This window comes from Myodes glareolus, chromosome X (assembly GCF_982192425.1).
Source record: "Myodes glareolus chromosome X, mMyoGla1.1, whole genome shotgun sequence".
Lineage (NCBI taxonomy): Eukaryota > Metazoa > Chordata > Mammalia > Rodentia > Cricetidae > Myodes > Myodes glareolus.
The window spans coordinates 37,329,288-37,352,245 of NC_142053.1; the positions used below are offsets into that span (position 1 = coordinate 37,329,288).

The 22,958-nt window shown below is 36.6% G+C and overlaps 1 protein-coding gene across 1 annotated transcript; it reads left to right on the forward strand.

The window, feature by feature from the left end:
- The first annotated feature begins 16,111 nt into the window (after positions 1-16,111).
- On the forward strand, positions 16,112-17,412 carry Actrt1 (actin related protein T1). Its single transcript, XM_048439204.2, has one exon. The coding sequence runs from the start codon at positions 16,215-16,217 to the stop codon at positions 17,343-17,345; it is 1,131 nt and encodes a 376-aa protein (XP_048295161.1). The 5' UTR covers positions 16,112-16,214; the 3' UTR covers positions 17,346-17,412.
- Positions 17,413-22,958: the final 5,546 nt, after the last annotated feature.

Sequence of the window (22,958 nt, forward strand, 5' to 3'; positions counted from 1 at the left end):
CCATTTAAGACCTGAAAATGAAAGTAGAAGCAATAAGGAAACCAAAACTCTGAATTCTAGAAATGAAAAAAAAATAGGAATTCAAACAGGAGCTATAGAGGTAAGTTTCCCTAAAGGACAACACACGATAGAAATCTCAGGCAATGAAGATGAAAATGAATATATACATCAAAAAAATTACAAATAAAAAACAACACAAAACATCCAGGAAATCAGGGACACTATGAAAAGGTCAAAACTAAGAACAATAGGATTAGAGGAGGAAGAAGAAATCCAAGTCAGAGGTTCAGAAAATATTTTTTAACACAATCACAAAAGAAAATTTCCTGACCTTTAAGAAGGAAATCCTATAAAATTGCAAGAAGCAAACAGAACACAAAGTTGGAAAAAGATACTCCAAGCAAAGGACCAAAGAAGGACCAAAGTGTAGCCATTTTAATATCAAACAAAATAGATTTCAACCCAAAACTTATCAAAAGCAATAGGGAATAAGACTACATAGTCAAAGAAAACATCCATCAAGGGGATATTGCAATTTTTAATATCTTTTCCCTTAGCACAAAAGCATTCAAGTTTCTAAAAGAAATACAACTACAGCTTAAATAACATACTGGCCCTCACACCCTGATAGTGAAGACTTACAAATCACACTCTGCCCAATAAAGAGGTCACCCAGACAAAAACTAAACAGAAATGTTAGAGTTAATAAACATTATAAATCAAATGGACCTAATATATTTACAGAACATTTCTCCCAAACACAAAAGACTATACCTTTTCTGTTCCTCATGGAACTTTCTGAAAAATTGACCAAATACTTGTTCACAAAGCAAGTCTCAACAGACAGATTAAAACTGAAATAACTCCCTACATCCTATCAGACAACATAGATATCCTATCTATCAACATAGAGAGAAGGATGCAAATAGACTCATATTTATCACCCTGCCCAAAAAACCCTTAAGTCCAAGTTGATCACAGACCTCAACATAAATCCAGATACAATAAACATGACAGAAGAAAGTGGGGAATAGCCTTGAACACATTGGTACAAGAGACTACTTCCTGAATAGAATGCCAATATAGCACATCCAGTAAGACAATAAAAGGGAACTCATGAAACTGAGATTCTTTTGTACTGCAATCGACACTGTCAATAGGACAGAATGGCAGCATACAGAATGGGAAACAGTCTTCACCATCACCACATTTGACAGAGGGATGATTTCCAAACTATATAAATATCTCAGAAAAACTAGACATCAAATAAATACTAGTAATCAAATTAAAAAAAGAGTATAGAACTCAACAGTGAATTCTCAACAGAAAAATTTCAAATCATTGGGAAACACTTAAAGCAATGTTCACCATCCTTCATCATTAGAGAAATGCAAATCAAAATGACTCTTAGTTTCCACCTACAGCTCTCAGGATGGCTAAGATAATAAAAAAACAATGCTGAAGAGGATGTAGGGCAAGGGGAACAGTCTTCCAAAGGACTTGGGTTACTTCTCCAACTCTGACATCTACAGCACACAGAGATTTTCTTCTAGGCTCCAGCAAACAGCCTCTCAAGATTTCTTTATGATGCCAAACCTCAACTTCTTTGCATGACCCCTTCAGTCTTGGGCCATCAAGTGGCACTGAGACTACTCTTTCATCAAAGGTCTCCCCTGAACTCTGACAGTGTCAAGCCTCTGCTGTGCTCCATGACCCCTTCATGCCTTCAAAACCAGTACCACCTGGGTGACATTACCAAGTCTGACTGCCAGCACAAAAACCCTAGTGAAATAGAAGCAGTAATTAAAATTGTCCTAACCAAAGAAGGCCCAAGGTCTTGTGATGATTTTATCACAGAAATCTACTAGATTTTAATAGTAGAGTTAATGTCAATACTCCTCAAATTATTCCATAAAGTAAAAAGAGAATGAACATTATCCAATTTGTTTTATGAGGCCACAGGTACCTTGATACATAAACTACATAAAGAATCAACAAAAAATAATTACAGATAATTTCCTTTATGAATATATGTGCAAAAATAATCAATAGAATACTTGCAGTAAAATGAATCCAAGAATCCATCAAAAAGATCATTCAACATGATCAAGTATGCTTCATCCCAGAGAGGCAGGAATGGTTCAACAGATGTTAACCAGTAAGTGTAATTCATCATATAAACAAATAGAAATATGAAAACCACATAATCATCTCATTAGATGCAGAAAAGACCATTGAAAAAATTGAACAAATCTCCTGACGAGATTAGTGATACAAGGGACATACCTAAACATAATGAAGGAAGTTTACAGAATGACCATAGGCATCATCAACCTCAAAGGAGAGAAACTAAAAGCAAGTCACCTTAAATTGGAAACATGATTAGGCTCTCCACTCTTGTTACATATTAAATGTAGTATTTGAAGACTTAGTTAGAAAATTAAGACAATGGAAAGTAAATCAAGGGAATAAAAATTGGAAATTAACATTTCAAATTACATTTATATACACATGATATTGTAGTATAAAAAGTAACCTTGAAAATTGTACTGGGAAACTTTTACAGATAATAACCACAAGTGGTTGAATACAAAATTAACCCACACAAATTAGGAGCCCTCCTATATACAAGTGGCAGAATGAGAAAGAAGTCATGGGAAGCAATGTATTTTACAGTAGTCTCAAATGTTACAAAATACTTTGTGGTAACTCTAAACAAGTGAAAGATATATATAAAAAACTGAAGAATAAAATTGGATAAGATATCAAAAGATGGAAAGATCTCCAATTATCATGGATTGGTAGAATTAACAGTAAACATGAGTATCTTACCAAAGGTACTCTACAGATTCAGTGAAATCCCAATAAAAAAAATCGAAGACAACTTTTCACAGATTTTGATAGACAATTCTCAACTTCATATGGAAACACACACACACACAAACACACACACACCAAAATCCAACCAAACCAATAAAAAGGACAAGAGCTAAAACAATTCCCAACAATAATGGAACTATAGAAGTTCTCACCATTCCCTAGTTCATGTTATACTACAAACCTCTAGTAATAAAAACTTCATGGTATTGGCATAAAAAAACAAATGCATTAATCAGAGAGAGATAAATTCACACACTTATGGAAACCTATTTATTAAATAAAGAAGTCAGAAATATGAAACTGGATGAAAAAAAACAGTATCTTCAAGAAAAGGTGCTGGACAGACTGAATTCCTGTGTGCAAAAGAATGTAAATTGATTTATACTCATACACTGAGCAGAACTCACCATCAAATGGATCAAAGATCTCAACATAAAACCAGATACACTGAACCCAATAGAAGACAAAAAAGAGGTAATGCCTTGGAACGGGAAATAACTTTCTAAACAGAACACTTTTATTGCAGGCACTAAGACCAACGATTAATAACTTTATGAAGTTGAAAATCTGTAAGGAAAAGGACACTGTCAATTAGACACAGCAGCAGTGACAAAATCGGAAAAGAGTTTCATTAACTTCACATCTGACAGAGGGTTCATCTTCTAAATATATAAAGAACTCATAAAACTAGGTATTAAAAACCCAAATAATCCATTTCAAAAATGGGGTAAAGGAGCTGGAGAGATGGCCCAGTGGTCAAGAGCACTGATTGCTCTTCCAGAGGTCATGCGTTCAATTCCCAGCACCCACATGGTGACTCACAACCATCTGTAATGAGATCTTGTGCCCTCTTCTGGCCTGCAAGCATACATACAAGCAGAACACTGTATATGTAATAAACAGATCTTTGGACTTAGCTCCCAAGGTCAAAATGAGGAGCAGAAGGAGGAAGAACATGAGCAAGGAAGTCAGGATACAAGGGGTGCGTCCACCCACTGAGACAGTGGGACGGATCTAATGGGAGCTCACCAAGGCCAGCTGGACTGTGGCTGATGGAGCTTGTGATCAAACTGGACACTCTGAATGTGGCTGGCAATGTGGGCTGACTGAGAAGCCAAGGACAATGGCACTGGGTTTTGATTCTACTGCATGGACTGACTTTGTGGGAGCCTGGTTTGTTTGGATGCTCACCTTTATAGACCTGGATGGAGAGGGGAGGACCTTGGACTTCCCACGGGACAGGGAACCCTGACTGCTCTTAGGACTAGAGAGGGAGGGGAGGTGAGGAGGGGGAGGGAAAAGGGAGGCGGGGAGGAGGTGGAAATTTTTAATAAATTAATTAATTAATAAAAAATGGGGTACAGTTTTAAACAGAATATAAAACAGGGGAAACTCAAATGAATGAGACACAAAGAAATGTTCAACATCCTTAGCCATATAAGAAATACAAATTGAAATGACTTTGTAATTTCATAACACCTGCCAGAATTACTAAGATCAATAACCCAAATAACAGTTCATGTTGGTGAGGATGTGAGTCCAGGATAACATTTATCTATTGTTGGTGGGAGTAAAAACTTAAATAGCCACTATGGAAATCATTATGATTATTCATCAGAATGTTAGGAATAGATCAACCTCAAGATTAAGCTACAGAACTCTTGAACATAAACACAAAGGACATTTTAGCCTACCACATAGACATTTGCTCAGCCGTGTTCGCTACTACTCTATTCACAACAGTTAGAAACTGGAAACAACCTAGATATTCCTCAACATAAGAATGGATAGAATGATGTAGTATGTTTATAAAATGTAGTATTACTCAGCTGTTAAAATATATGACAAAATAAAATTTTCAGACAAAGGGATAGTAGAAAATTTCATCTAACCCAGACACAGAAAGATACATATTTGTAGATATTAGTTGTTAAGGAAATAACCAAGCTACAATTCATAAATTCAGAGAGGTTAAGTACAGAGGAAAGGACTAGGGGGCACTCAAGGATCCCCCTGGTGTGGAGAAATGGAAAATTATTATAGGTAGACTGGGGGTTCAGGATGGGTCAGTAATTGGAGAAAGTTGGAGAAGAGGAAGGGAAATTGAGTTGAGGGGGGAATTTGTGGAGAGCCTGTTAAAATAAGAGGCATTTGGGGAGTGATAAGAAAACCTGGAACAGTCAAAAATCTAGAGCCTCATCCACTTCTCCAAAAGGTTAAAATCTCCTAGGGGGAGTCAACAAGGCCTAGTACATTGAGTTGAGGTAGGTCCAGGTCCTTTCCACTGTATCAAAGCTAAGCCACACATTCCAACATAGGAAATAGACTCCAAAATGCCAGTTCGTGCACCACGGATAGATCCTGGTCCCACTTCCAGGGTCCCTTCATACAGACCAAGATACACAGCTGTTGCCCAGATGTAGAGTGCCTAGTTTAGTCCCATGAATGTTCACCAGCTGTCAGCCTAGATTCTATGAGTTCCAATGAGCATGGATCAGCTGTTTCTGTTGGTTTCCCAATCAAGATCTTGACCATCCTTGGTCATATAATCCCTCTTCCCTCTCTTTTCAACTTGACTCACAGAACTTGGCCTAGTGCTTGACTTTGAATCTCTGCATCTGCTTACATTAGCTACTGGATGAAGGCTTTATGATTACAGGGTATTCAACAATCTGACTGCAAGCATCCTTTCCACTATTGCTAGGAGTCTTATCTTGGGTCATCCTTGTGGATTCCTTGTAATTTCCCTACCAACAAGTTTCTCCCTAAGCCCATAATGGCTCCCTCTATCAATATATCTTTCATTGCTCTCCCGCTCCACTTTCCCCCAGCTCAACCATCCAGTTCGCTCATGTTCTCATTCCCTAAAGCTCAGTGGTTAAGAACACTGACTGCTCTTCCAGAAAATTTTGGTTTGAATTCTCAGCAACTAAATGGCAGTTCACCACTATTAACTCCATATTAGGGAGATTCAATATCCATTTTTTGACCTCTCCAGACACTAAGCATGCATGTACTGCACAGGCATACATGCAGGGAAAACTTAAAAAATTCTTAACCCAAAACATCCAGGAAATCTGGAACACTGTGAAAACACTAAACCTAAGAATAATAGGGATAGAAAAAGGAGAATAATTCCAGCTCAAATGCACAGAAAATATATTCAACAAAATAGTAGAAGAAAGTTTTGCCAACCTAAATAAAGTACAAGAAGCATACAGAATACCAAATAGACTGGAGCAGAAAAAAGCCCCTCACCACCTAATAATCAAAACACTAACCATAAAGAATAACGAAAGAATATTAAGAGCTCTAAAGGAAAAAGAACAAGTAATGTATAAAGGCAGACCTATCAAAATTAGACCTGAATTCTCAGTGGAGATTCCAAATGACAGAAGATCCTGAAAAGATATATTGCAGACATTAAGGGACCATGGATGCCAGCCTAATCTAATATGCACAGCAAAACTTACAATCACCATAGATGAAGAAAACAAGATATTCCATGACACAACCAGATTTAAACAATACATATCCATAAATCCTGCTCTGTGTAAAGTACTAGAAAAAAATTCTGAATCAAGTGTGTTTGCTGTACCCATGAAAACATAGGCATTAGATTATTTCACAACAGCAAATCCCCAAAACGGAAGTACGCACATACTATCACCAGCAAAAACAGAGCCAAATAAAAGGAATTAACAATCACTGGTCATTAATATCCCTTAATATAAATGGACTCAGTTTGCCTATAAAAACATATGCTATATGAATGAACAGGAAAACTGTATCCATCCTTCTGCTGCATTCAAGAAACAGACCTCAAGTTCAAAGATAAGCATTACCTCTGAGTACAGGGCTGGGAAAAGATTTTCCAATCAAAAGGACCTAAGAAACAAGCTGGTGTAGCTAGCCTAATATCTAACCAAATAAACTTCAAACTAAAATTAATCAAAAGAGATGAAAAAAGACATATTCAGCAGATGAAAAATCCACCAAGATAAAGTCTCAGTTCTTAGCAATTATGCCCAAAATACAAGGGCACCCACATTAGTAAAAGAAACATTATTAGCTACAAGGCTACAGTGAAAACGTGTCTCAAAAAACAAAAACAAAAATTAAAAGAAACATTACTCAAGCTTAAATTACGCATCAAACTCTACATCCTAATAGTGGGAGATGTCAACCCCCCCTCTATCAGCAATGAACAGGTCTGTCAGAGAGAAACTTAAGAAAAAAATAAGGGAATTACCAGATGTTATGACTCAAATGAACTTAACAGACATCTATAGAACATTTCACCCAAACATAAAAGAATATAAATTCTTCTCAGCAACTCACAGAACTTTTTTCAAAATTGACCACATACTTGGTCACAAAGCAAATCTCAATAGATGCCAAAAAATTGGAATAACTTTCTGTTTCTTCTATGATCAACATGGCTTAAAATTTGAATACAGCAACAACACAAATTACTGAAAACCTAGAAACTCCAGATAACACTCAACTGAATCACCACTGAGTCAAGAAAGAAATAGAAAGAAACTAAAGACTTCCTAAAATTCAATGAAAATGATGGCACAATATGCCCAAACTTATGGTATGATATGAAAACAGTGCTAAGAGGGAAAGTTCATAGCACTGTCTACATAAACGATTTGGAGGGAGAGACCTCACACTAGCAACTTAAAAGAATACCTGAAAAGCTCTCGAACAAAAATAAGCAAACACACTGATAAGGAGTAGACAAGAGGAAAAAACCAAATTGAGGGCTAAAATCAACAAAATAAAAATAAAGAGAGCAATGCAAAAAAAAAATCAATGAAACAAAGAGTTAGTTCTTTGGGAAGATCAACAAAGCCTATCCAAACTAACCAAAAGGTGGAGAGAGAATATCCAAATTAACAAAATTAGAAATGGAAAAGAGACAGAATAACAGTCATTGAGGAAATTCAGAGAATTAAGTCATTCTTCAAAAACCTATACTTCACAAAATTAGAAAATTTCTTTTAATTGTTTTTAGTGAGCTACATGTTTTTTTTTTCTATTTCCCTCCCTTCCTCACCCCTTCTCTCTACCCTCTCCCTTGATCCCCATACCTCCAATTTACACAGAACTTGTTTTTTTCTACTTCCCATGTAGGTGAGATCCATGTATGTCTCTCTTAGAATCCTCTTTGCTGTCTATGTTCTCTGATGTTGTGAATTATAAGCTGGTTTTTCTTAGTTTTATATCTAAAAGTCACTCATGAGTGAGCACATATTATACTTATCTTTTTCTTAATAGCTACCACATGCCAAAATTAAATCAAGACCAGATAAACAATATATATATATATATATATATATATATATATATATATATATATATATATATACCTATAGCCCCTAAGGAAATAGAAACAGTTATTAATGGTCTCCTAATAATAAAGAGCCCAGGGGTGGATGATTTCAGTAACAAATTCTACCAGAATTTCAAATAAGAGCTAATACCAATACTCCTTAAATTGTTACACACAATAGATAAAGAAGAAACATTGTCATTTTTTATGAGACTTCAGTTTCTCTGATACCCAAATCAAACAAAGATGCAACAAATAAAATGTAATACAGACCAAACTCCCTCATAAACATTGATGCAAAAATATTTAATAAAATATTAGAAAATCAAATTCAAGAACACATCAAAAAATCATATATCATGACCAAGGAGGCTTCATCACAGAGATGCAGAGATGGTTCAACTTATAAAAATCAGTGTAATCCACAGATAAACTAAATGAAAGAAGAAAACATATTATTATCTCATTAGATGCTGAAAAAGCATTCGACAAAATCCAACACCCCTTCACGTTAAAGGTCTTAGAGAGATCTGGGATACAAGGAACATATCTAAACACAATAAAAACAATATACAGCAAGCCAAAAGCAAACATCAAATTAAATTGAGAGAAACTAAATGCAATTTCACCAAAATAAGGAACAAGACAAGGCTGTCAATCTCTGCATAGCTATTCAATAGAACTTGGAATTTTAGATAGAGCAATAAGACAGCAAAAGTAGATTGAGAGGATACAAACTGTAAAGGAAGAAGTCAAAACTTTGCTATTTGCAGATTATATGATGGTATATATAAGTGACCCAAAAAATTCTTCCAAGAAACACTTGAAGCTGAAAACCACCTTCAGTAATGTGGCAGGATACAAGATCAACTCAAAAAATCAGAATCCCTCCTACATACAAATGATAAAAAGGTGGAGAAAGAAATCAGAGAAAGAACACTCTTCACAATAGTAATAAATCATACAAAATATCTTGGGATAACTCTAACCAAGCAACTGAATAAACTGTATGACAAGAATTTCAAGTCTGTAAAGAAAGAAATTGAAGAAGATATCAGGAAATGGAGAGATCTTTCATGTTAATGTATAGGTAAGATTAACATAATAAAAATGGCAATAGGAGCAAAAGCAATCTACAGATTCAGCACAACCCCCATCGAAATCACAGCACAATTTTCATAGTCCTCAAAAGAACAATATTCAACTTCATATAAAAAAATTAAAAAACAGGAGAGCCAAAATATCATGTACAATAAAGGGACCTACAGAGATTTCTCTACCCCTGACTTCAAAATCTACTATCTATAGAGCTACAACAATAAAACAGCTCAGTAGTGGCATAAAAACAGACATGTATATCAATGGAATTGAATAAAAGGCCCTGTAATAAATTCACACAGCACTGTACACATGATTTCTTACAAAGAAGTCGAAATTATACAATGAAAAATAACATCTTTAACAAGTAGTGCTGCAATAACAGATGTCGACATGTAGAAAAATGCAAATAGATTCATATCTATCCCCACGCACAAAATTCAAGTCAAAGTGGATAGAAACCTCAACATAATTCCAGTTACACTAAACCTGCTAGAATAGAAAGTGGAGCCTGGCAGTGGAGGCTGTGATCTCTGTAAGTTCAAGGCCAGCCTAATCTATGAAGGGAGTTCCAGGCCTGGCTCCAAAGATACAGAGAAAGCCTGTCTCAAAAAACCAAAGAAGAAGAAGAAGAAGAAGAAGAAGAAGAAGAAGAAGAGGAGGAGGAGGAGGAGGAGGAGGAGGAGGAGGAGGAGGAGGAGGAGGAGGAGGAGGAGGAGGAGGAGGTAGAGGAAGAGGAAACTAGCATTAAACACATTGGCACAGGAGACTACTTCTTGAATATAATACCAGAAGTATACACATTAAAATTGACAATTAGTAAATGGGACGTCACCCAAATTAAAAACTTCTGTAAGGCAAATGACATTGTTAATAAGACAAAACAGCAGCCTACAGAATGGGAAAATATCTTCACTACCCCAAAATCTGGCAGAGGGTTAATATACAAAATATATATAAAAAAACTCAAGAAACTAGACATCAAAAAACCAAATAATTGGGTACAGATCTAAACAAAAAAATCTCAAATGGCGAAAATATACTTTAAAATTTGTTCAACATCCTTAGTCATCAGGGTAATGCAAATCATAACAACTCTGAGATACCACTATACACCTGTTAGAATGGGTAAGACCCAAAACACTGATGACAGTTTATGTTGTTGAAAATGTGAAGTAAGGAGAACATTCCTCTGCTGTTGGTGGGAGTGATAATTTCTGTAGCCACTTAGAAATCATTATGGCAGTTTCTCAGAAAAATGGGAATCAAGCGATCTTAAGATGACCCAGCTATACCAATCTTGAGCATATACCCAAAGGAAGCTCAGTCATACCACAAGGACATTTGCTCAGTTATGTTCATATCAGCACTATTGATAATAGTCATAACCTGGAAACAACCTCAATGTCTCTCAACTAAAGAATGTATAAGGAAAATGTTGTACATATTTACACACTGGATTGTTACTCTGCTGTAAAAAGCAATGACCTTATAAAATTAGCAGGCAAATGAATGAAACTAGAATACATTATTCTGAGTGAGGTAACCCAGACCCAAAAGGACAAGCATGGTATGTACTCACTCATATGCAGATATTAGGAGTAATGTGCTCCAAATAATATACATTCCAAAGCTCCAGAGAGGCTAGATAACAATTAAGGTCCAAAGATGGTTGCATGGATTTCTGTGGTAAGGGTAAATAAAAGAGACTTTCTGGGTAAAATGGGGCAGCGGTGGGGGCATGGGGATTAAAATTTGAGGGAGCAGTCTGGACTGAATGGGTCCAGGAGATGGTTTGCTGAGGGATGGAGAGGGAGAGTAAAGAAAAAGACATCTTAATAGAGAGTCATTTCTGTGTTAGGAAAAAATTGTGTGCCAGGGGACCTCCTAGAAATCCACAAGAATGACCCCAGTTAACACTCCAAGCAATAGTGGAGAGAGTACCTGAACTGGCTGGATAGTGTAATCAGATTGGTGACTACCCTAATTGTCATCAAATAGTAGTTATACAGTAACTAATGGAAGCAGATGCAGAAATTCATAGCCAAATACTGAGCTGAGCTCCAGGAGTCCTCCTGAGGAAAAGCCAGCACGGTCAAGGTCATGACAAGGAACCCACAGAGACAGCTGAAATAAGCACATGGTTTCTAAACCAACAGTTAGGAACCTACATGGACCCTAGCTAGGCCCTCTGTATGTCTGTGACAGTTGAGTAGCTTAGTCTGTTTGTAAGGTTCCTAGCATTGAAATCAGGACCTGTCTCTTGTGCTTAGCTGCCTTTTTGAAACCTGTTCCCCATGCTGGATTACCTCACTCAGCCTTTGGGGCAGGCTCAGTTCTACTTCAACTTTATGTGCCATGCTTTGTGCAAGCCCAAATGAGGCTTTTCTCTCTCTCTGGAGACTGAGAAGTGTGTAGATGGGGAAGGGAGTAGATGGGATCAGTGGGAAGGAAAAGGAGGCGAAGAGGTAGCTGAAACTGTGATTGGCATGCAAATTAATGAAAAATAAGTAAAATGAAAAAAAAGAAAAAAATCATCATCGCTGATGCAGAAATTGAAATTTACAAGTAAATGGACAGAACTGGAAAAAATCATCGAGTGAAATAACCAATGAACAGATAAACAAACACAGCATGTTCCCTTTCACACTGTGTTCCTAGTTTTGAAAATTTGCTTCATATATTTAATATAGAGTACATGTGGAAGTCAGGAAACTACAAAGGGCCTATTAATGAGATGCATTAAATCCAAGGGGATAATATAACCATATGAATGTAGGGAGTGGATATATTAGGACATAGTGACTTGGTTAAAAGAGGAGGAATACTGAGGTCAAAAATTAAAGCAGGGAGTGAGGTAGGGTAAGCAGAGGAGGGTTAACTTTGATGGAAGTATATAAGAAAGCCAGGTAGAAACCAACTACCCTATAACACAACTAAAATATTATTTTAAAAATAAAAGTTAGAAATAAAATACCCTGCATGATTGGATACGTTGTTTCTAGAAGTTATGGGTTAATAAGCAATAACCTTATTAGAGAATGAAGGATAATTCTGTATAAACTGTTAACAATCTTAGAGGTCCCCCAAACAAGACAGGTTCTTGCCAATATTCTTGGTTGCTGATTAATCTAATTTCTGATACTGCAATAAAATACCCTAGGGAAAACCAACTTGTGGAAGAAAGGGGATTATTTTAACAAACAGTTCATCATATTAGGAAAGTCACCCTAACAGGAAGTTAAAGTAGCTAGTCACATAAAATACAGTCAAAAGTATAGAGGAAATAAAAACAAACAGGCGTCTTTTCTTGCTTTCATTCTTTTTTCTGCAGGTTCAGGACTAAACCTAGGGAATTGTTCTGCCCATAGTAGAATGAATCTTCCCACATTGGTTAGCAAGATGATCCTCCAAGTACAACCTAATCCAGACAATTACTCAATTAAAAATCTCTTCCCCAAGCCAACAGTGGTGGTACATGTTCTTAATCCCAGCACTAGTAGGGCAGAGTCTAATGGATCTCTGTGACATTCAAGTCCAGTCTGGTATGGGCTACAATTTTAGACCTTGTTTCAAAGAAAAAAAAGGTCTTTTCTCAGATGATGGTTATGTCATGTTGCCACTTAAGAACTAACTGCCAACTGCAGATAGTTCCTGAGTGAAGCATAGGGTCTTGAATGATCCTCCACTACCTACTCTACAATTTTGGATGGCTTCATCTACCACAGTTACTGTGCAGGTAACTCTAAGTGCTGTGAGTTCACTTGTGCAACAGCCCTCTCATATTCAGAGGACAGCATTTCACAGCTCTCCTTAATATCCTCTTTCTATTACATTCTTTTTCTCTATTTTTCTGATGCTTGTTCAGGGCACATGTGAGTGTGTTGATAAACATTTAAGACAGGACTGAGCATCACCACTCTGGCAAGTATGAGTGTCTTTGTTAACTGCTGATTACTGTAAAATTTTTTTTTTCTTTTCTGACCAGGGTTCAACACAATCTAGGTCTATGGGAATGAACAAAAACATTTACATAGGAATTTGACAACATTACTTTTTAGCATAAGAATAAGCAAGTTCCAATCTAGGGCTTATGACATCCTCATCCACAGGCTTCTGTGCTTTTGATCAAAATGTGACAAAAAGAAAGCAGTGAGTTACTCCCTAAGAATTATTCTCTGTGTGTTTGGCCACTGACAGATTGTCCATGCTCCAATGGATCACTGCACAATCAAGCACATTTGAGTGGCACCAATGGGACTTAGTGTGTTACTACAATAAAAACAAAGAGGACATATCAAGATGGACATGAAGGGCTTTAACAGAGGTGAATATTATCATATTTCATTGTATACATGTAGGGGATTCTCAATGAAAATAATAATTCAAAAAATACTCCTAACCATAAGTTTCCGATCAGAAACTAGATAATAAAACCCTATTTGTGATGACACCACATACCTTGGTTACAAGATATATAAAAATAAATCTGGCTAACATTCATCATTGTTGAAGGTGCTATAGCAGCTACAAGGGGAGGAAATCAGACAAGCCATATTCAGCTGTGACTCCTATGAACTTCTACACCAACATATCAGTCACAATAGTGACAAGATTGTGGTGGTAAACAGCTGCTCTCTGACTGGTTTTGAGATCTCTCCACATATGTGTAACCCACTTGAAAACATTTGGGTGAGGCAGTCATAAGCCCTAAGTAGGCTTACTACTGCTGTTACGTTAAACTGACACAGCATTAAACTGCTTTCAAAACATCTTTGTTTCTACTGATAATTGATATTCTCTTGTCTTAATATGAGAAACCTGTCTTTGTAGTGAAGGGTTGTGAATGTAGAGACTGATAGATAGGTCAGGTGGTAAGAACCAGTGATGGCTGACTGCTTACTCAGAGGAAGAAATTTGTATCACTCCCTCTAAAGCTACATTCCTCCATCTATGGAAAATCACTGAAAAGGAGACAGGAAAAACATGTAAAATCCAAAATGTTGGGAGCTACAAAATGGCATCATCTGAACAAAAAAACAGTCACTCAATCTTGAACTCACTGTGCTTGCGGTTACTTGCAGTGGACCTGAACAAGACAAGGCCTGTCACAATCAGTCATGAATAGGGGAGGAGCATACAGAGTCCTGTCCCTCCATGCTGAAATACAGGCTACTAAAAATTTATGATAGTGGATGAATCATTTTCTGAAGTTTTGTGTTTGTGAGCACAAAAGGATAGTCCCAAACTTATGAAAACACACACACAAACCTGATTAAACTTAATGGATCACTCTCATTTACAAAAAAGACATTAAGATGAGAACAAATTTATAGGAAGGAGGGAGTGTTGACAGAGGTGAAATGGAGAGAACGGAGGAGAGAGGGTGAGCAGAATTAGACTGCATTGTTTATGTGTATGATTGTCACTGAAAATTTAATAAAAATGATACAAGTAAATGCAGTCAATCTCTGTAGAGTTTAAAAAGTTGAAAATGTTGAATATTATGGCATTTTAATGAAATACAAGTGTGGCATCACATTTGTTTGCCATGTGTGGAGGTATGCAGTTGTAATCAAAGAACCTAGGTGTTGGGGATAAATTGATCAGAAGTTTAAGGCCACCCTTGGCTATATAGTAATATTAATGCCAGTATAAGCTACATGAGACCTCCTCAATAACAAAACAAAAAGGCAGATCAAGAAATGCTTGCTTAATTTATATATATATATATATATGCACATAACTAGTTAACTGTACATATGCAATTTTACATGCATATATATATAAAGTATACATTGTATTTGATATGCTACAATTTTATATATAGTATAAAGTGTAGGAGGTATATTATTACACTACATACTATGTATTATATATAGTATGTGATGTATTGCTAATATTGATGCTATGTGCTGTATAATAAACATTATATATTGTGTATTGTATATAATGTGTAATGTAAATACTTTATATTATATAATACATATTAAAAAATTTGTATGCTAAAAATGTATTTCACTTTTACAGTTATTGAAAGTGAGAAGACTGGTGTCCTCTATTCTCTCTAATTTCTACAGTCTTTACAAGAACATGGCCCACCAAGTCAACTAAGCAAGAACTCACATGGGCTCAGAACTAAGAAAGCACAGTCAATATTCCTATATGGATTTGCACCAGGTCCTCTACATACATGTTATGGCTGTTAACTTGGTGTTCTTGTGAGATTCCTAAGAGTGAGAACCAAGTGTTTCTCTTACTCTTTTTTCCTGTTCGATACTGCCTTTCTCCTATTGAACTGTCTTGTCCAGCCTTGATATGAAAGTTTTTGTCTTATCTTATTGTATCTTGTTTTGTCAAGTCTGGCTATTTCTTGGAAACATGCTCTTTTCAGAAGAGTAAATGGAGGGGGACAAGTTCTTGGGGAGGAGGAAGGTGGGAGGGAAGTTAGGAGGAGTGGAGGGAAGGGAAACCATGGTTGGGATATACTGTTTGAGAGATATTTTCTATAAAAATAAATAAATGAATAAATAAATGAACCATAAAAACATAAAGACTAAATTCTGAAATTTTAATTTATTCGAAAACTATGCCTCTGCCTTTTAAGATCATAGGCTACTTACTGCAAGCTGTGACACAGGATGGTTTTTTTTCCAGTATTTCATCTCTCACCAAATGCTGCTTCAGAGATCCTCTCCCACCTCTTGATTCTGACTGTATTCAGTTATTGTCATAGCTGCATTATGACATAAGAAGCAACTCTCCCTGAAGTTGCCTCAGCAGACTCTGGCCCACCAGAAAGGAGACAACATTCATGTGTTAAGGACCTGCTGCTCTCTCTCTGGGTGGTCCAAATAGACAATCTATTCTGACTTGCAGAGGATCAAATCCAGACATGTTTGACCCAGCTATATTAGACATTCCAGCTGTGATTTTTGACAATGGTTCTGGACACTGTAAAGTTGGAATTTCAGGAGAGAGTGCACCCCGACATGTCATCAACTCTGTTGTTGGCCACCCAAAATTCAACATACCATCAGCAAGAACCAATCGGAAAAGGTACTTTGTTGGAGAAGAAGCCCAATGCATGTATGATAACTTATACCTGCACTATCCTATTGAGCGTGGACTGGTAACTAGATGGGATGACATGGAAAAACTGTGGAAGGACCTTTTTGAGTGGGAGCTAGGAGTGAAACCCAGTGAACAGCCAGTTTTCATGATTGAGCCCTCCTTGAACCCACAAGAGACCCGAGAGAAGACCACAGAAATAATGTTTGAGAAATTTAACGTACCTGCCTTGTACCTTTGCAATCACGCAGTGGGAGCCTTGTATGCTTCTGCATGTATCACTGGCCTGGTAGTGGACAGTGGAGATGGGGTCACTTGCACTGTCCCTATCTATGAGGGCTACTCTCTGCCTCATGCCATCACCAAGCTATATGTGGCAGGGAGAGATATCACAGAACACCTCACCCGACTCCTTCTTGCTAAAGGTTACACCTTCCCCTGCATCCTCAACAAAGCAGTGGTGGACGACATTAAAGAGAAGTTATGCACTGTCTCCTGGGGATGTGAAGACATCCACAAGAACGATCAGCAGGCCCTAAAGGAATACAAACTTCCAGATGGAAATGTTATTCAGATGAATGAGCACCTGTGCCGGGTGCCTGAGGTACTTTTTACACCTGATCATCTAGGTATTCATGATCTAGGGATCTCAAAAATGGTCTGCAACAGCATCAAGAAGTGTGACACTGATATCCAGGACACCCTGTTTGCTGATATTGTGCTGTCTGGAGGTACCACCCTGTTTTCTGGGCTTCAGAATAGACTCCTGAGAGAACTGGAAATTCTGGCTTTTGAGGGAACCCCAATCAAGATCACAGCTTCCCGAGACAGATGCTATTCAGCTTGGGTTGGTGGATCTGTCATGACTTCCTTGAAAACATTCAAGCAGATGTGGGTCACTGCTGAAGACTTCAAAGAGTATGGGGCATTTGTGGTTCAAAGAAAATGCTTTTAAGAACCACTGAATTCAAGGGACTACTCTAAATGCCATATTGCAGGAGAATTCGTGGGGACACTACCAGTCTTTGGCATTTAATAAAATGATTAATAAAGCTATAACTTGCTTTCCTGTTGAATTATTTATGCCCCAGAAGTAATTTTGTAAAGATGTTTTATTTTATGTGTACGTGTGTGTGCCTGAGTGTATGCATATGCACAACACATGTGCAAATGTCCATGGAGGGCATTAGATTCCCTGGCCTTGAGAGTTACAGGTATTTTTGAGCACTAAACACATGTCCTCTGCACTCAACCCCTTGAGTCATCTCTCCAGTTATCCAAAGGATGTTTTTATTGGTTTTATATATATATATATATACATATATATATATATATATATATATGCTTTCCTCTCTTATAGATATTTTAAGTGTGCTTTTTACTTAGTAAATAGTGCATAAGTTCTTCAAATGTGCATTTAGAAGGTATGTACTAAAAGGTTCTGGGGCCTCATGCATAGAAAATTGGCTGATTATAGAGTCCTACGAATTTGTTTCAAATTGTTTTCCCATATACCCTACTGAACAGTACACACACACACACACACACACACACACACACACACACACACAATATCCAGTAAAACAGTGGAGAAGTCAAATAAAGTAACAATATCATCAAACACATTCTTGTGGGTCAGATCACTTTTTGAATTTATAACTAATGTTATTTCAAGAAGTTTTGTAAATAAATAGGTGAGCTCCAAAATTCCCATTTAAGGCTCTATAAAAGATGACAAACTATGCTTCCAGATTATTGGTTTCTGTTTTAGTTTCAATAGTACATATTCCATAATTTTTTCTACAAAGTAAATTGCTAGGAATAGATCATGTTTTTCAATAAAGTAATTGTTGAATAAGTTACATATACTTGTCTTCAGTTACAACGTATTTTTCACAAACATTATGGACAGATATAGTAACAATCTATTTCTGTGAAGAAAACAATGGCATTTTCTGGTATCATAAGAGAAAAAGATTTACATACACATAATTTTGCTTATTTTCACAAATAAATATAAATGAACACATTTCAAATAAGCATTTGGAGACAAGTTTGAAAGTGAAAGTGTTCTCATTTGTTTCATGTTGCTTTGACAAAACAGTGAACACACCAATTGGGGAAAGGAAGAATTTATTATATCTTATAATCAAAGGAAGTCAAGGCAGTAGTCTAAAGCAGAAGAAGCCTGGTGGCAAGAATTGAAGGATACCCCAAAGAGGAACACTACTTCCTGGCTGTTTCTCTGGCCTCCTGAGCTGTTCTATTTATGATATAAGACTACCTGTTCAGGAGTGGTATTACCCACCACAGTGATCTGGACTCTCTTACAAAAATCAGCTATTAATAAAATGCCCCACCAACATGTCCACAGACCAATCAGATGGAAACAGTTCCTTAGCTGAGGGCTTCTTTCCCCAGGTGTGTCAAGTTAGCAACTGAAACTATGAGAGTAAACACCATAAGTTTACATAAATTGTTGGTGAAAGGATTTTTAAAAGTACAGGAGAGTTTTCTTCTAGACTCAGCTCCTTACCCAGGTTTACAGTACTAAGTATAAGTTTGTTCTCATAAATTAGGCCTTAAATCAGAAAAGTATTGGTTTTCCCCAAGGACTTCATTGTCACCATTGCAAAATGGGAGTATCTTTTCAGATCAGTAGTTATTGTAGCTCACAAGGTTTTCAACTGAATAAGCCTGTGGAGGATTCTTTTCCTCCAACAGCCCATAGAGCAGCTTCTGGAACTATGAAAACTAATCACCAGGAAGCAAGCCACTGGGACAACCCCAGTTTCATTCTCTCTGTGCTGTGTGGTGTCTTTAGCAGTAAGATTTTAGCATCAAGATCAGCGCACAACCAGGAATAACTATCCACAACTATTCTTAGTGATAGAGAACTACTATAATTTTTCTAAATTTCCATAGTGTCAAATAGCTTTCTAAATTCTTATATATATTCATATATGTATATATATATGAATATATATATATATATATATATATATATATATATTGCTGTTCTCATCTTCCATTAGAGAAAATTCTCTTTATAGTACATTGTGGCTAATGCAGAGAACCATAACTGGTCAGAATATTGTGAATGTATTACTGTAGAGTACTCCATCTTAAGTGGCACAAAGTTTGGGTTTGTTTTTCTTTTGAGAGAGTGTTTCTCTGTGTAACAGCTCTGGCTATCTTGAAACTTGTTGTGTAGACCAGGCTAGCCTTGAACTCATAGAGATCTACCTGCCTCTACCTCCCAAGTGTAAGGACTAAGTATATGTGCCACCACACTTAACTAAGTGGTACAAATTTATAACAACTTCAACACCCAAGGACCATGAAGCATCTCAGAGGAGGGGATAAAAATATTTTAGGATTCAAAAGTGTATTCTGAAAATTATAAAGCCATTGATCTCACAGCAGCTGTGGTTCCCTGCACAAGATCCAGCTAGTCAACATCTCAGTGTGGGGTAACCATGAGGACCCACCTCTAACTGAAAAATAACAATTGATAAAAAAAACCTGTTTATTCAAGAGTATGGCCTCTCATTTGTTGCCCACACTCCAGTGATCACCTTCACCTGTGACTATATGGGCATCACCAATAAGATTCAGTAGGTTATAAAAAAATCAGATGTGAAGAACAAATTATGAACACATAACGAAAACATTGTGAGCAAAAGTGGAGGAGCCAGAAAGATTGTAAGAGCCAGAGGGAATAGATGGCACCAAGGAAAAAGTGTCTTTGAGACACATCAGGCCTGATACACATACGAATTTATAGAGACTGTGAAAGTACACAGAAGACAAGGGCAAGTTCAAGCAATGTGTTGTTCCAGAACTGAGAGAAAGAAATGGACACAATTCCAATTTCTAACAAATAAGCTGTCTCCAACTGGCATCCCCTTGAAAAGGAAAAATTAGTTTCTCCAATGGAGTCTGACTGGATATACAAGACACACTTAAATGTAGGCCCCATGTCCAGTAGTAGATGGTCAACACAGAATGAACTCAGTGGTATAGTTGGAGAGTTTCTTTTATCTTATAGGGCTTTGTTTGACATTTAAAAAAATCTTACTGGTCTTTTGCTTATTATGGGTTCTGGCTTTATATTTTTATAGTCTGGGGTTTTGTGTGTGTGTGTGTGTGTGTGTGTGTGTGTGTGTGCGCGCACATGATTGTATGTGTGTCTGTGTTTCTTGTTTTGTTTTGTTAACTCTGTTTTTTTGTTTAGTTTTGGAATGTTTTCCTTGTTTGTTTGTTTTGCTTCTTTTCTAAAACAGAAAGAGAAGACCTGGAGTTGGATAGGTGAGTAGGGAAGGAGGTTTTGGGGGAGTAGATGATTAGGTAAGAGAAACCGTGATCTGAATATATTATAGGAAAACATTATTTCAATTAAAATAATGTTCTAAATCAAAACAAAAAAAGAATGCAAGTACCAGGAGAAAGGGAGGAGTGCTGTGGAAATTTCTCCTATACACATTATTCAGCTGGTGCATATATGAATCCACAGCAGATGAAGTTACCAACAAGACACTTATGCAAAAGAAAACCAGTAAATATTCCGCATGGATGCGGGAGGTTCACGGACTCCACTCACTCCACCCCTATCTGAGGAAATTGGTAACTGCTGGATGAGGGAGCTATTACTTTTGTATGGGAGTGTGATTAGCCACTAGTAGGTTTCCCATTTTTCAGTGGATAACCCTTTACCCATAAACAGATGGAGATCACTAGGTGGACTCAATTGTGTTTTAAAACAGATTATGAAGAAAGAAAAGAGCTATTTTGTAGATATTATCATACTGCAAACATATACAAAGCATTCAAAAATAGAAAAAATAAGACATTTTTTCAAATCAAAGAAAAATTGATAAATGTATCACAGACAGTTGGCTTACTAGCTTTTCTAGCAATTCTTTGTCATGAAAAATAAGATCTTGGGCCTGGAGATATGGTTCAGCGCTGGAGAGATGGCTTATGGTTAAGAACATTGGCTCTTATTCCTGGGGATCTGGGTTCAATTCCCATCATCTGCATGGCAGATAGCAACTATCTGTAACTCTAGTTTCAGAGAATCTGACATTATTATACCAATGAACATAAAATAAAGTCAAATAAATTATTTTTTTAAAAAGAGATCTTAAAAGTGATAGTTGACTTTGGAAAACAGCACATTTCCAATGTTGGTGTAATAAAAATGTATTGCAACAGAATCATCAAAATGTGGCATAAATACTATCATCTGTTTTTATTGATAAATAATAATGATGAACTGAAAAACAACCATTCCTTTATGATTATACATTGTGTATGGCTGTTTTTATTTCACCAAAATCAAGTTTAATGGACACAACAAAGAAATTATCAATGAAATTTTAAGCTATTTGCTGTCTGTATCTTTAAAGAAAGTTTACCAAATGTAATTCTGTAACAAATTATTAGAATTTGTATTTACAAGTGAGCAGTTGGGTGAATCACAATGCACTATGTAGACAAGTACTGTTGGTGGGTATGAAGGAAATTAAGAACGTTTTATATTACTTGCAAAATTTACCTGTTATACTGCTATTTTTGTAATATAGAATAGTGATGTTTATGAACTAATTTTTGTTGAAAAAGATTATGTGGAATAGAAAATGAATATAATATATGGTATTTACTAAAAATGTGTCCAAAAACAGAGATGTTGACCAATGAAATTGAATAGAAGACCCAGATATTAATCCACAAACCTATGAACACCTGATTTTCGACAAAGGAGCTAAAATTATACAATGGAAGAAGGATAGCATCTTTAACAAATGGTGTTCGCATAACTGGATGTCAACCTGTAGAAGAATGAAAATAGATCCATATCTATCACCATGCACAAAACTCAAGTCCAAATGGATTAAAGATCTCAATATTAATCTGACCACATTGAACCTGATAGAAGAGAAAGTGGGAAGTAGTCTACAAGACATGGGTACAGGAGACCACTTCCTAGGTAGAATCCCAGTAGCACAGACAATAAGAGAATCAATGAATAAGTGGGACCTCCTAAAACTGAGAAGCTTCTGTAAAGCAAAGGACACTGTCAGTAAGACAAAAAGGCAACCTATTGATTGGGAGAAGATCTTCACCAACTCCTCATCAGACAAAGGTCTGATTTCTAAAATATACAAAGAACTCAAGAAACTAGACACTAAAATTCTAATTAACCCAATTAAATAATGGGGTAATGACCAGAAAAGAGAATTCACAACAGAAGAAGTTCAAATGGCCAAAAGACACTAAAGTTCATGCTCAACCTCCTTAGTGATCAGGGAAATGCAAATCAAAACAACTTTGAGATACCATCTCACACCTGTCAGAATAGCTAAACTCAAAAACACCAATGATAGCCTATGCTGGAGAGGATGTGGAGTGAGGGGAACACTCATCCATTGTTGGTGGGAATGCAAAATTGTGCAGCCACTGTGGAAATCAGTGTGGCAGTTTCTCAGGAAACTAGGAGTCACCCTCTCTCAGTTCCCAGCAATTTCACTCTTGAGAATATACCCAAGAGATGCCCTATCATACT